The sequence below is a fragment of the Aotus nancymaae genome, unplaced genomic scaffold, assembly GCF_030222135.1.
Source record: "Aotus nancymaae isolate 86718 unplaced genomic scaffold, 86718_ANA_hifiasm-v0.15.2.pri h1tg000103l, whole genome shotgun sequence".
In the NCBI taxonomy this organism is placed as follows: Eukaryota; Metazoa; Chordata; class Mammalia; order Primates; family Aotidae; genus Aotus; species Aotus nancymaae.
The window spans coordinates 5,298,345-5,313,757 of NW_026988518.1; the positions used below are offsets into that span (position 1 = coordinate 5,298,345).

A 15,413-nucleotide genomic window follows, 5' to 3' on the forward strand; every position below is an offset into this window, starting at 1 on the left:
GTTAGAGTCTTTCCTGGGCTCTTCTTTATCACCTACTGATTTGACAGAGGTGGCAAATTACCCTGGAGACATCTGGTAATATTCTTACTATTGGCCTTTGTTCATATTGTAGTTTTTCCTCAAGTATTCACTCCTTACTGCATTTATTCTCTCATGAAACACAAACCAGCTTCTTTAAAACCAATACAAAAGAGGGACAAGAACCTCCCACTTTCCCCTATGACAGAGCCCCTAGCACCATCACTGCTGTTATCAGACACCTCTGGCTGAAGGGGGGGGGTTGGTGCCTACAGAAACAGGCCAATGGTTCCAAAATGATCTTCTGTGCATGACTCCAAGGTGATGGAGTCCCTTACCTGCAGTTCCCAGGCTCAGCAGCACAGCCACCCAGAGGACCCAGAAGAAAATGAGGATGGCAAATGTCCACAGTGGCTGGAACAGCAGGAAGGGAGCGCTGCTGATGGCTTTATTTGTGATTTGGAAAAGCTCAACTGTCAATTTTATTCTCTTTCTGAGAACAAAAATCAAGACGAGCAGGACTGCCTGGTGAGAAAGGGGTTTGAGTAAATTACTTCTAAATAATGGCGAACTGGGTAGAGCTTAAAGCAAGCCTCATTACTATGACATATCAGCAAACAGTTCTTTTAAGATAGTTACTCGCTGCTTTGTTATAATTGAACAGATGAATCTGCAAACACTAATTGAGCATCTAGTAAGTGCTGGACCCTGGAATAGATTTTTTTTTTTTAACCGAGTCTTGCTGTGTCACCCAGGCTGGAATGCAGTGGTGCGATCTCGGCTCACTGCAACCTCTGCCTCCCTCAGCCTCCTGAGTAGCTGAGATTACAGGTGAGCACCACCATGCCCGGCTAATTTTTGTATTTTTAGCAGAGACGGGGTTTCATGTTGGTTAGGCTGGTCTCTAACTCCTGACCTTGTGATCCGCCCGCCTTGGCCTCCCAAAATGCTGGGATTATAGGCATGAGCCACCGTGCCCAGCCAGAATAGATCTTAATACCTGTAATAGTGAACAAGATACAGTCCCTCCATAAAGGGCCTTGCAGTCTGGTTGGAAAAAAAAAGATAAAAGGAGAATAAGTTTTCTAGTGTCAAGGAACTGTCTTACATCCTCCCCTCCACATCCCACAGAACCCAAGATATTGCCAAAGGCAAAGGAATATGAGTATGAAGCACAAAGTCTCAAAGCCACTTTCTGTGCCTTTTTCTGGCTTTCTCTCCCTGCATATAAATGGTTACAAATCTCATATTAATGAAACAAACCATTCTGCACCCCTCCATCCCCATCCAGCCACTGACATCTCTTACTCTTTTCATGGCCAAGCTTCTTGGCTCGTCTACACCCACCATCTGCACTTCCATGCCCCAACTCATTCTTCAACCACTTGCAAACATCCAGACCCCAACGCTCTTTTGAAACGTCTCTCCCTGAAGTCACTTCCTGTGACCTCCTGAGTGTTTAACGCCGTGGAAACATGCCAGGTCTTGCTCGGCTTCATCATGGCATCGAATCCTTGTCCACTCCTCTTTTCTCGAAACTTTCTCCTCCCTCGGCTTCCATGATCTTTCTTTTAGCTCTCCTACTTCTTTAATTGCTGCTTCCTGAGATCTTCTGGGGGTATCTCCTATTCCTCTGTGCTTTTAGTATCCTTCCTAGATGCTGACAAACTCCAAATAAAAACCTCCCGCCTCACCTTCCTCTAGGGGCTGGAGGAGTAAGCACATCAGTTACTGACAAGGCCATGGATGTCCTAGAGTATCTCAATTTATCCTGAATCAAATTATCTTCATACCAGAACCTCCTCTTCCCCCTGTATTCTTTATCTCCAGTGGCCCTAATTTTCTGGGCTCTCCAAGAGTTAGGTTCCCCTCTTGTGTGCTCTCATTTTATTCCACACTTATCCTATTGTACTATTGAACATATCCTATAAATGTTTCCGTGTCTGAATTTCCCATTAGATTAGGCTCTTAGAGAGCAGGGGCATCTCTTACTGTCAAGGACTGGCAAAGTGCCCAGTACAACCCCAATCCCCTCTGGTTCAGCTGCCTCAATACCTCTCCTGCCATCCTTTCCTATTTCCACGGCTGATGCCACAGCTCAAGTCTCAGTCTCTTTCTTTTAGACCCCAATAACCTGATTAGCTTTCTGCATTTAACCACCCTGGCCCCACCCCACCCCCACCTCAATCCCTCCTCCACCCCACAGCTAAGGGGTGCTTTGGAAAGCGCAAAGACAAAGATGGTGTTACCCAGCTCAAAAATCCATCCATGCCACCCCACTGCCTCTGGAGAAAGATCAAACCTACCATCACTGTAGATCAGGACCTTCCTGACCTGACCCTCTCTGCACCTGCATCTCAGGCTTCCATCTAGCGGACTTCCTGCAAGCCACTCCCCTGCCCATGTGACCTCGGGCATGCTGTGCCCTTGGCCTGAGATGCTCTTTCTCTTCCAGCTGGGCTGGAGCATTCCTGCCCTCAACAGTCAAGTGGAGGAAAGATAGTCAGATGACAGTGGGATAAACTGTGCAGAAGCTGCTCCAGGATCTGGGGCACAGCCTCCTGACCGTGCCTGGGAAGGGTGTCAGGAGAAGGTCTCCAGAGGAGACCCTTCAATTGTAGAGGCTGAGGAGGAATGCCTGTGAGTTCTGAAAATGAGTCAAACTAGTTCATCCAGCAACTGGGAATTGGTAAGAACTCATGACGAATGAATGGGAGGTGAACTGGGACTCAACTCTGCCTTCTGGAGTAGCCCCTGTGCAGAACTCATGAATGCAAGTGAAAACAGTCTCTCTGCTCCCACAGCTTCCCCTCTCCCTAACCTTGCCCTGATGCTGGGATCTGGGTGGCATAAATGGTGCGGTGTGCAAACACAAAGGGAGCCCTGTGGAGGGCAGATGGAGGAACTGGGCCCTCCCCAGCTCCCAGCCCTGCTCTTCTTCCCCTATGCCCAGCCTGGGGCATGGGGGAGCCCTTTCATCTCCAGCCTCCTTTGCAGACTCTGCTGAGTGTCTGGCCTGGTTCCTGCCTGAGGCAAGAACAACCAGGTGCTTTACTTCATTGTACCCTTGCTCCCTGGCACATTTTATGTGAAGATCACAAACCTAAAACCTCACCATGGAAAGGAGAAAATGTGAAAGACTACCAAACACGGGAATAGAAAGATTTCCTGTGAGAGAATTGGGTTTGTGTGAGAATCTGCATTTGCTGCAAGACTCAATGGGCTTTTGGAAAACCCTGGCTGCAGCTGCTCCACAGAATAATCGGTAACCAACACGCCAGCAAGGATGACTCTGAGTGACCTGAAGCCAGTGCAGGGTCCCCTGCCCCAGGGCCTTGTGACTCTAGCCTTCCTAGCGGTCCCTGCAGAGAGTCCTGAATGACATTTGGTTGCCAACCATCCTCCCCCAGTAACTAATATCTGCTGCCTCATTATTCTAAGTTGGCCTGTTTTCAACTAGAAAGTTCACTGAGAAAGCAGCAGTTTCTCTGAAAACCAAAATAACCCAGTGGCCAGCAAGTCTGGAAACCAAGGACTCTGCGTGCTAGAGGGTAGCAGGAGCTGACACCCCCGAGAGCTGAGCACACGCTGGCAAAGGGGAGTCGCTCCTCACAAACAGGGAATGGGAACCGCCTGCCGCCACCCACCCACCATGTCCACCTTGTAGCCCCTCGGGACCAAGAATAGCGCACAGCAAGTATAACAGAGCCATCTCTGAGAGGTGGCAGGAATGACTTGGGAAGAACTAAAACCTTTTCTCATTTTCGGAGGGTTTTGATTTATTCCTATACGGGTATCTCAAATCCAAAGAAGGCGCATTCTCAATCAAAAGAAAAACAAATTCTAGTTGTTTTTGGCTAGAATTCAATGATTTGGATTTCAGAGTTCCGGCTGGCTACCTGACCTACAGCTAGAAGAGTGTTTCTTACCGTGATGCCTGTAGATACAATAGCAAACCCCAGCACACACTTCATATTTTCCCTTTCTGTGTCCAATTCTATGCTGAGGTCATTGGTGTAGTCATAATACAGCCACCACAAGACACCGCAGACAACTAGGAAAGAGAACAGTAGCAGAGCTCAGGGCACCCGCCATGAGATAACCATTCCCCAGCACACAGAATCACACAGGGAAGTCCAGCCACTGCCCACTGGCCGCGTGGCACTGCTCCGGCAGTGGGTCCCAAATCCCCAGGTCCTACAGGCAGCTGCTGCCCTCTGGAGAAGCTGGGCAGAGCCAGGGCAACCCACAGAGGACCCACCAGTCCTGGGATGATGCTTGCTTTGGGAGACCCAGGGAGGTGACCCCAGAACACGGGCGTCTAGCCCACAGGTCGAATCTGGACATGAGCAGGAGGAAAACCCCATGGACAGGATGGTGAGAGGGGCAATACTAGAGCCAGTGTCTAAATGTGTGAGGCAAGCTCTGCTGGATAACTCCTGTGGGAGCCTGGGTGTTGGCTGCTCACCCACAAAACCGGGCGAATTTACATGGCCTGTGGGAATCACGGAAGTCAGAGGCTCACTTTGAAGATGCCCTAACGTTGCAAGTTCTCCACTTTTAGGTATAAAATACCACCTTATGCCATATCCACAGTAACCATAGGAAGGCCGGAGTGGATGGGGAGAAATATCCCTCAGCAGTCACCGTACCTGTCCTCCAACACAGGGCAGGGCTCAAGTTGCTGAGGGCAGAGCTGATGACGCAGGGGCATGAAACATTACAATCACATCCGTTTTTAAAAATCAAAATATACTCATCTGCTACATGATGACATTTTGATCAACAGCGGACTGCATATGTGGTGGTTCATGAGATAATAATCCTGTACTTCTCTGTGTTTAGATACACAAATACTGACCATTCTGTTTCAGCTGCCAACAGTATTCTGTACAGTAGCATGCTGCACAGGTGTGTAGCCTAGGAGTCATGGGTTAAACCATGTAGCCTGGGGCCGGGCGTGGTGGCTCACGCCTGTAATCCCAGCACTTTGGGAGGCCAAGGCAGGCGGATCACGAGGTCAAGAGATCGAGACCATCCTGGTCAACATGGTGAAACCCCGTCTCTACTAAAAATACAAAAAATTAGCTGGGCACAGTGGCGCATGCCTGTAATCCCAGCTACTCAGGAGGCTGAGGCAGGAGAACTGCCTGAACCCAGGAGGCGGAGGTTGCAGTGAGCCGAGATCGCGTCATTGCACTCCAGCCTGGGTAACAAGAGCGAAACTCCGTCTCAAAAAAAAAAAAAAAAAAAAAAAAAAACCACGTAGCCTGGGTGTGTAGCAGGCTCAACCACCTAGGTTTGTGTAAGTACACTCTGATGTTCACACAGTGAGGAAATCGTCGAGAAACGTGTTTCTCTGAACGCATTCCTCCCCGTCGTTAAGTGACACATGACTGTACCCCATACCAATATGTAAATGGCTGCTGCCTTGAGCCTCCTGCGTGCCCTTGTCCCTCGAACCTCTCTCCCAACAACTGCTGGTGAGAATCACAATCCAGCAACCAGAAGGGAAATACGGGCACAGTACAGGATCTCCAGGACTCTGTTCTGCGTGGGCCTGTGCATCTTCCGGCCGGTCAGAGCCTTTGCATGACAACTGTGGGCACCCACGTGCCAATGGGTGAGGTGCCTGTTCAGAAGAAATCCTTTAAAATGCTCCTAATGGGTGCTGGAATTCTCTTTTAATGTTATGGATATAGGATCACGCTATTGGCAAGCTCATTTCAGGGGTAGCATAGCATAGCAGAAGAAATAACAGATTTGGCTGGACATGGTGACTCATGCCTGTAATCCCAGTACTTTGGGAGGCCAAGGTGAGTGAATCGCTTGAGCTCAGGAGACCAGCCTGGGCAACATGGTAAAACCCCGTCCCTATAAAAAACACAAAAATTAGCTGGGGGTAGTGGCATGTGCCTGTAGTCCCAGCTACTTGGGGGCTGAGACAGGAGGATCGGTTGAGCCGAGGACGCTGAGGCTGCAGCGAGCCGTGTTTGTGCCACTGCACTCCAGTCTGGGCAACAAAGTGAAAGCCTGCCTCAAAAAAAAAAAAAAGGGAAGGAAGGAAGGAAGGGAGGAAGGGAGGGAGGGAGGGAGGGAGGGAGGGAGGAAGGGAGGGAGGGAGGGAGGGAGGGAGGGAGGGAGGGAGGGCAAACAAGATTGGTCATTAACTTTGCACTGACTGTGAGACATAGCAACGCCCTGCCATCCTACCATCCTCCCTGGGCCTGAGTTTTCTCATGTGTAAAGTGACAGGCTAGATACTCTTTAAGATTCCAGGTAGCTTAAAAATGCCAACTTTTAAGTTCTATACTTAATGGAAAGTCTTTTTATTAAATTGAAAAGAAATCAGTCAAGTAGAGAAATACTTACACGACAATCCCAAAACAATCAACGAAATGAAAATGTGAACCAGAAGGGTGGTGATGAATCTGAAGGTAAACATCATGGCCAAAGACAAGGCTGAAAAATCAAGCAAAACACATAAACCTCAGTAGCAATAAAGGGTAGAGGCGATGATGATAGCACTGGGACGACAAAACCCTCCAGAGCAGTGATGGCGAGGATTTTACTCAATCTCTAAATATCTTGGGATATCTACTAAACACCAAATAAAAATAACAAGGTATACATGGGGCAGTCTCTGACACACCATTCAGTCATGCCATAAGCCAGTCTCTGGAAATGCTAGTATTCTTCTTAGAAAAGAAATTTTGTTTTTGGCTGGGCACGATGGCTCACACCTGTAATCCCAGCAGTTTGGGAAGCCAAGGTGGGCGGATCACCTGAGGTCAGGAGTTCAAGAACAGCCTGGCCAACATGGCGAAACCCCATCTCTACTAAAAATACAAAAAAATTAGCCAGGCATGATAGCGGGCACCGGTAATCCCAGCTACTCAGGAGGCTGAGGCAGAGAATCACTTGAACCCAAGTGGCAGAGGTTGGCAGTGAGCCGAGATTGTGCCACTGCACTCCAGCCTGGGTGACAGAGTAAGACTCTGTCTCAATAAAAGTAAAAAAAAAAAAAAGAAAAAAAAATTTTAGCCATATTATTCTCAAATACAAGTCCAAACGAACCATTTAAAATCTTATCACACTTGACTCTTTTGACTTCACACTGGGCTTATGTAAACTTCTAACTTTACATGTTCTAAGGTACTCTTATTAAATATGAAAGATTAATAATGCCTTTAAAATGAAGAATTTAAGATCCTAACCATGAAGTAAGCTGTGTGTATTTTTTCGACATAGGAAATCAGGACCATCTAGATATCTTGGAGTTATGGTTAGACAGATCTGGGTTTGAGTCTTAGCTCTGCCACCTCTTCTACTAGGTGTGCAACACTGGCCGACTCCTGAACCTCTCTAAGCCTCAGTTTCCCCTCCTACGCGTGGTACTGGGATTCTGATGAGGTTTTAATGAGTGAAGAATAAGTACAATGCCAAGCACATGGTAAGTGCTCAGTAAACGACAGCTGTTAATGCCATTATGAATCTAATAAGTACACGACAATGTACTTCAATGTCCTTGCAGGGACATTAGGTCATCATATAAGGTATCAGGAGTAACCTGAGGGTTTTTTGTTATATATTGTAACCAAGTCAGTATTTGGGAGTCAAAGCATCCTGTCTGAGTCATTTAAAGTCATTTTCAACCTAATTAAGAAGTCTGAAAGTAATAATGGTGACTAGTTAAGTATCCCCAAGCATTCAGGAATTAGGAAGCTTTTAGTAATGAAATTGTGGGAACTCAATTTGTTAATTGTTAGAAATATGTTAATGTCTGACCAAAGAGTTTCTCTCAACCAAGAGGTTAGGGGGCTGCCGCTGGAAAGCAGGGCGACGACAGGCTCTTACCACTGTCTAAAGGAGCAGAGTGTATTAACCTGTTCAAAGAGAAAGTTGGTTCTTGATTTCAGCCAACTGAAACATAGAAAATGGGAAGTCAAAAGGTCAAGAGTGGGTAGCTGCTTCCAGAAATGCCCAGAGAAGGCTCAAGGCCTTGAACTGTCTGCAACTCAAAGCAAGAATGTCCCTTAGAGGAGTGGGATATAGCAGACCCCTGCAGTCTGACTCCATTTAACATGGATGCACACATGTCCTCGCCCTGCTCACTAAGCAGACTTCTGCTCTGGCTCACCTACAGGTGGAGGCACGTGTGGCCAGAAGACATCGTTTCTGGTTGCCCTGACAGTTGTATTTGTCATGGCCCATCCACAAATTGGCGATCTGCTTTATACACTCATCCCCAGTGAGGAGCAGACACTGGGACATGGTCAGTATATCAAGGCAACCCCACCCACTGAGGCTTTCTGCCAGAGGGTCAGCTGTTCCTCTATTCTTATTGCCCCCATCTCACTTAAATCTGAAACACTGGAAATATCTATAAAGAAAATACAAGTTTCATATTTAATTCAAGAGGCTAATTTTCATTATACCATGTATGTAAGTGCTAGGAACTTCGGCATTCCATAAACAATTACTAAGATTAACTTAACTGAGGATTACCTAATGCGAGGATACACAGGCCAAGGATTGTATCTCTTCCCGACATGATTCCACTTAGAATTCGGTGGAGGGTGTCAACATCATTTATCAAAACAGATGCAAACAGGGAGTAGCACTCAGGAGTTTGAGGGATGCATCGGTTAAACAAGGGAAATGACTTGCTAAAAATAAAAAAAAAAAAAGATGGCAAAAATGTTAATTTACTATTTATGTTTAAGAGATGTTTATTTAACATTCTCAACAACCAAGAAAGCTTAAGAACTGCGGTAATAGAGGCGAGCCCAGCAACCCATTTGCAGAGCACACCTCAGAAAGCAAGGCAGGTATGCTCTGCTACACTGACTAGCTGATGTTCTGAATAGGAAGTTGATTATGGGGACCCATAGAAACCCAAAACCTAAACTTGGGGAGCAACATTTAAAAAAATAAAAATGGCATATATTTAAGGTGCACAATGTGATGTTTTGATATACATAAACTTCGTGAAATGATCAACAGTTAAGCTAATACACGTATCCATCAATTCCCATAGTTATATTTTGAGAACACTGGAGATCTGTTGTAGCAAATATCAAATATACAGTACAGCATTACTTTTTAGGTACATGTGGACTGCATATATGATGGTGGTTCATGAGATAATAATGCTCTACTCTATATAGCTAGAATTTATTCATCCTACGCAACAGACACTTGTATCCTTTGACCAACATCTCTCAATTCCCCTGTCCTCACCCCTGATAACCACCATTCTATTCTCTGTTTCCACGAATTTGACTTTTTTAGATTCCACATGCAAGCGGGATCATGCAGGAGATTTGCCCTTGTGTTCCTGGTTTATTTCACTTAACATAATATCCTCTGGTTCATCCCTGTTGTTACAAATAGCAGGATCTCTCTCTTTTTTAAAAAAAAGGCTAAATACTGCTCTGTGGTATGTGTACATATACTACACTTTCTTTATGGGGAACTACTTTTTTTTTGTTGAGACAGGGTCTGGCTCTGTCACTCAAGCTGGAGTACAGTGGCTCGATCATGGGTAACTGCAACCTCTGCCTCCAGGGCTCAAGCTATTCTTCTACCTCAGCCTCCTGAGTAGCTGAGACTACAGATAAGTGCCATGAAGCCCAGCTAATTTTTGCATTTTTTGTAGAGACAGAGTTTCGCCATGTTGCCCAGGCCAGACAACATAAGCTCAAGTGATCTGCTCGCCCTCCTGTCCCGAAGTATTGGGATTACAGGCGTGAGTCACCGTGCCCGGTGGGAACCACATTTTTTACTCTCCTGTCTTAGCCCTTCTTAGATACAAACTACCAACTCCATCAAAAGAATTTTATTTCTGTAAGGGACTATTAGGGATGTGAACTGGATCAGACAGAAGCTGTGTTAATGACACTATTAGCTTAATTCTGTCCTGTTTAGGAAGGCGTATGAGGCTTGAGAGCCTGCTATGAATAGTGGATGCTTAATAAATAAATAAATATCAAATGTATGATTGATGCTGCAGTTAACTGCCATTGGTAGATGAGAAAGTTGACCTTTTTTAAGTCCCTTCCTGAAATGTAAAAACGCCTAGGAATATGTATTCTAATGAATCTTCATGAGGCCACTGATACCTTCACAGGGTCCTGCTCTTCTTCTTCTCCATGAACCCCAAATGATGGAAATAATCCCAACCAAAAAAGTGTCAAATTATCTAAAAAGTTGTTCAAAACCCAGTCACCAATTGTTCTGTGCAATGTATGAGAATGAAACAAACGAGAACCCACATTTAAACAAGATTTCATTGCCCTGAAGAAAAGAATGACTTCCCAAATGTTTTTTTTTTTTCTTTTTTCTGAGTTGGAGTCTCACACTGTCACCCAGACTGCTGCAACCTCCGCCTATTGGGTTCAAGCAATTCTCCTGCCTCAGCCTCCCGAGTAGCTGGGATTACAGGTGCCCGCCACTACGCCTAGCTAATTTTTTGTATTTTTGGAAGAGATGGGGTTTCACTATGTTGGCCAGGCTGGTCTCGAATTCCTGACCTTGTGATCCACCCGCCTCCGCCTCCCGAAGTACTAGGATTACAGGTGTGAGCCACTGCACCTGGCACCCAAACTTCTTATGAAGCACAACACAGAACATGTGGAAGAATCTTACTCCAGAAGTCTCGATATTACAGAAATAGCTCCTGAGTCACTGGATAGTGATTTAAGCGAAGAGTAACATGAAGGGTGTTTTTTTAAATTATATTTTTGAAGGGGTAATACGTTTACGTGGCTTAAATTCCAAAAGATACAAGAGACCAAACAGCAAGAAACTGCCTTTCCTTGTCCCTGAGCTGCTGAAGCGCATTTCCTCACAGGCACCCATTGTTCTTGGTTTCTTGCAAACCATTCTAGAGGCTTTTTTTCTTTTTTAAAGCATATGTAAATATTATAAGAAATTTAAATGAAACTTGCAGCTGAGCTCAAAGATAATAAAAACTATACTCCAAGATGAGATGCCAGACCCCACCATTCAGGGCTTGCCAAAAAAGAGGTGGGAGAAAAGTGGTTAGATTATTCTTAAACCTGCACCCATACTGAGAGCATGAAAGAGTTAGAAGTTGATAAGAAGAGCATTTTAAAAAATACTTTTAATTTCTGAATAATTTTTGAGTTACAAAAAAATGGTCATGATGTAGAGAGTTCCTGTGTATCCTTCACTCACCTTCCCCTAATGTAACCACAGTATATTTGTGAAAACTAAGATTTAACATTGGCACTAAAAGGCATAGCCTTTATTTTGATTTCACCATAACATCCTTTTTCTATTCCAGGATCTAATTCGGGATAGCACATGGCATTTAATTGGCATGTCTTCTCTTTGGTCATGACAGTTCATATTTTTTGTAGAGACAGTCTCACTGTATTGCCCAAACTGGCCTGAACTCCTAAGCTCAATCCATCCTACCACCTCTGCCTCCCAAAGTGTTGGAATTACAGGTGTGAGCCACTGTGCCTGGCCTGTGACAAGTTCCTTGTTTCTCGTGATGTTGACATTTCTGAAATGTATTTTGTAAAATGTCCCTTAATTTGCAGGATTTCTCTCATGTTTTCTCCTGATTAGACTACGGTTAACAGGTTTTTGGAAGACTGCCACAGAGGTGAAGTGCCTTTCTCATAGAATCATATCAGGGAACATGACAACACTGGTGAAGTTAACCCTGATCACCTGGCTAAGGTGGTACCTGCTGGGTTTCTCCAGATAAAATTGCTATTTTTCTCTTTTCCCTCTCTATTCTTTGGAAATGAGTCACTAAGCCTAGCCCACTCTCAAAGAGAGGGGAATTCCACCTCCCAGAGGAAGAAGTATCTACATATATTATTTGGGATTCTTCTGTTAAGATTTATCCCTTTCACTGGGCACAGTGGCTCATGCCTGTAATTCCAGCACTTTGGGAGGCCAAGGCAGGTAGATCACTTGAGGTCAGGAGTTCAAGATCAGCCTGGCCAACATGGTGAAACTCTGTCTCTGCTAAAAATACAAAACTTAGCCGTGTGTGACGGCAGGCACTGTAATCCCAGTTACTCAAGAGGCTGAGGCAGGAGAATCGCTTGAACCTGGGAGGCAGAGGTTGCAGTGAGCTGAGATCGTGCCACTGCACTCCAGCCTGGATGACAGAGAAAGACTCCGTTTCAAAAAAAAAAAAATTATCCCTTTCCCCTATTTGTTTATTTATTCAATTATTTTTTTATGTCAGTATGGCCTCATGGATGTTTATTCTTTTCTTTGGGTTATAATCTGTAATTGTGTTACTCAATCTATTCCAGCTTTGGCCACTATGCGGCATCTATGTCCTTCTGACATGAATCATTCTTTTTTTTTCTTTCTTGAGCACTTCCTTACTTTCCGATGCTACAGGATGATGATACCAGGCATAGCTGGTATTGTCCTTATTCGAGTCCCAGAACCTGCCATTTCTCCAAAGAACCCTTGAAGACCAATAATTAGACACCATGATCTGGGTACTGGGTATGGTTAGGTATTACTGATTCTAGGTCTTATAATCAATCCTAGTATGTAGTTTCAGAATTGCTAACCATTCTACTGTATTGTTTAGGGAATGTTTAAAAAATGAAAAAAAAAAAAGAAAAAACCAATTGTTAACCAGTACCTATGTGGTAAACAAATGGACTATCTGGAGTGCAGCGTCTATGTGCAGCGTCGTCTATGTGCAGCGTCTATGTGCAGCGTCGTCTATGTGCAGCGTCGTCTATGTGCAGCGTCTATGTGCAGCGTCGTCTATGTGCAGCGTCGTCTATGTGCAGCGTCTAGTGCAGCAGCGTCTATGTGCAGCGTCTATGTGCAGCGTCGTCTATGTGCAGCGTCTATGTGCAGCATCTATGTGCAGTGTCGTCTATGTGCAGCGTCGTCTATGTGCAGCGTCGTCTATGTGCAGCGTCTATGTGCAGCGTCGTCTATGTGCAGCGTCGTCTATGTGCAGCGTCGTCTATGTGCAGCGTCGTCTATGTGCAGCGTCGTCTATGTGCAGCGTCGTCTATGTGCAGCGTCGTCCATGTGCAGCGTCTATGTGCAGCGTCGTCTATGTGCAGCGTCTATGTGCAGCGTCGTCTATGTGCAGCGTCGTCTATGTGCAGCGTCTATGTGCAGCGTCGTCTATGTGCAGCGTCTATGTGCAGCGTCGTCTATGTGCAGCGTCGTCTATGCGCAGCGTCGTCTATGCGCAGCGTCTATGTGCAGCGTCTATGTGCAGCGTCGTCTATGCGCAGCGTCGTCTATGTGCAGCGTCTATGTGCAGCGTCGTCTATGTGCAGCGTCGTCTATGTGCAGCGTCGTCTATGTGCAGCGTCTATGTGCAGCGTCGTCTATGTGCAGCGTCGTCTATGTGCAGCGTCTATGTGCAGCGTCGTCTATGTGCAGCGTCTATGTGCAGCGTCGTCTATGTGCAGCGTCGTCTATGTGCAGCGTCTATGTGCAGCGTCGTCTATGTGCAGCGTCGTCTATGTGCAGCGTCTATGTGCAGCGTCGTCTATGTGCAGCGTCGTCTATGTGCAGCGTCTATGTGCAGCGTCGTCTATGTGCAGCATCTATGTGCAGCGTCGTCTATGTGCAGCGTCGTCTATGTGCAGCGTCTATGTGCAGCGTCGTCTATGTGCAGCGTCTATGTACAGCGTCGTCTATGTGCAGCGTCGTCTATGTGCAGCGTCTATGTGCAGCGTCGTCTATGTGCAGCGTCGTCTATGTGCAGCGTCTATGTGCAGCGTCGTCTATGTGCAGCGTCGTCTATGTGCAGCGTCGTCTATGTGCAGCGTCTATGTGCAGCGTCGTCTATGTGCAGCGTCGTCCATGTGCAGCGTCTATGTGCAGCGTCTATGTGCAGCGTCTATGTGCAGCTCTGTACAGCTCCTTTTCTCTTTAGCTTACAGTATCTAGTCACAAAGCTGTTTTCCAAAGTTACTCACATCAGCTCCTTATTTGTAATTTAATTTGTCATCCGCTACACTTTATCCTAAGATCTCCTGACATCTTGATTTTAATCTTTATTTGCATATAGTAAAATCCACTCTGCACAGGTGATGACAAGTGCAGAGAGTCTTTGGAAGAGCAACTTTAAAGAACTGAATTTTTTTTTTAACTAGGCTTGTCATGTGACTCCATCCCCATTCCCAAAGACAAGAGGGTGAGGGGTACCATTCCCAAGTCAGATGAGAAGGGTTTCATGGAAAACATAGCTTAGGGAATCACCTGGCTTAAGGGCTGAGCCACCCCAAGAAATCTGGAGGGTGAGCGGCTTTAACAGCAGAGCAGAGAGCTACAGTTGGGGAGTTAAGAGCCCCCAGGGCATTTGTCAGGGCAAAGGGTGAAGAGGGCTTCCTGAGGTCCAGTTGTGGGTCACATGTGCACACGTCCCAGTGACAGGCTGCCACTGACCGTGTCTAACACAGCCATGTAAAAGGCTGTGGGGACCTTGGCAGAAGGAGCTGGAGGTGGTCGCTCTTTGAGCTGGCTAATGAATGCCTCAGGACTGAGGAAGGCTTTTCGCATGACCAGCCAGAGCAGGGATGCATTAGACTACGTGAAAGGCATTGCAGCTGAAAGAGCCGCAAAGAACCCAAAACATGCCCGTGAGAGAAAGAGCTGGCCGGACATCTCCCAAGCCCAGAGAATGCTGGTGCTAGTATCAGACAAGTAAATGTACTCCTGTTACCCTTTCCTTCTCTTCACTTTTGCTGCGCCAGCCCCTTAGACAAAACCTGTTTTAGCACGCTGGGAGAGGAAAAATAAACAGAAGAGGGGAGGAGCAGCTGACTTCAGCCTCCTTCCAGGACCGTGGCCGTTCCCACTTGCTCCTCAGCGAAGCGTACAAGGGGCGGAAGTTTAAACCGTTAATCAAGTGAGAAGCTTATCACATTGGGCTGAATATTTTTTACTTTTTAAAAAATTTTTTGAGACAGTGTCTTGCTGTGTCACCAAAACTGGAGTGCAGTGGATGACCACAGCTCACTACAACCCCAAACTCCTGGGCTCAAGAGATCCTCCCACCTCAGCTTCAGCTAGGACTATAGGCATGTTCCACTATACCAGTCTAATTTTTAAATTTTTTATAGAGACATGATCTCATTATGTTGTCCAGCTGGTCTTGAACTCCTGGCCTCAGGCGATCCTCCAGCCCTGGCCTCCCAAAATGTTGAGATTGCAGGTATGAGCCACTGTGCCTGGTCTGGGTTGAACATTTTAATTATTGACTCAAAAGTGTCTCTTACAACTTAAAGTGACTCAGTACATATTACCTAAAAGTTACTAGAGAAATCTTGGGAACTGCCTGTGTTTTTATTCACAGGCAAAAGAAAACTATTCCCACTGAATAAATTTAAAAAGACAGAGAAAGACAAAAATTG

At 45.9% G+C, this 15,413-nt stretch overlaps 1 protein-coding gene across 2 annotated transcripts in view; it reads right to left on the bottom strand.

Moving 5' to 3' along the window:
- SLC44A3 (solute carrier family 44 member 3) overlaps positions 1-15,413 on the bottom strand; it is a 72,048-nt gene that overhangs the window by 45,695 nt on the left and 10,940 nt on the right. For both annotated transcript variants that reach the window (XM_064370184.1, XM_064370183.1), the window contains exons 6-9: positions 8,527-8,687; positions 6,391-6,480; positions 3,948-4,072; positions 357-543 (exon numbers count right to left, since the gene is read on the bottom strand). In XM_064370184.1, the coding sequence (XP_064226254.1) occupies positions 357-543; positions 3,948-4,072; positions 6,391-6,480; positions 8,527-8,687 (563 nt within the window). The remainder of the gene's footprint in view (positions 1-356; positions 544-3,947; positions 4,073-6,390; positions 6,481-8,526; positions 8,688-15,413) is intronic.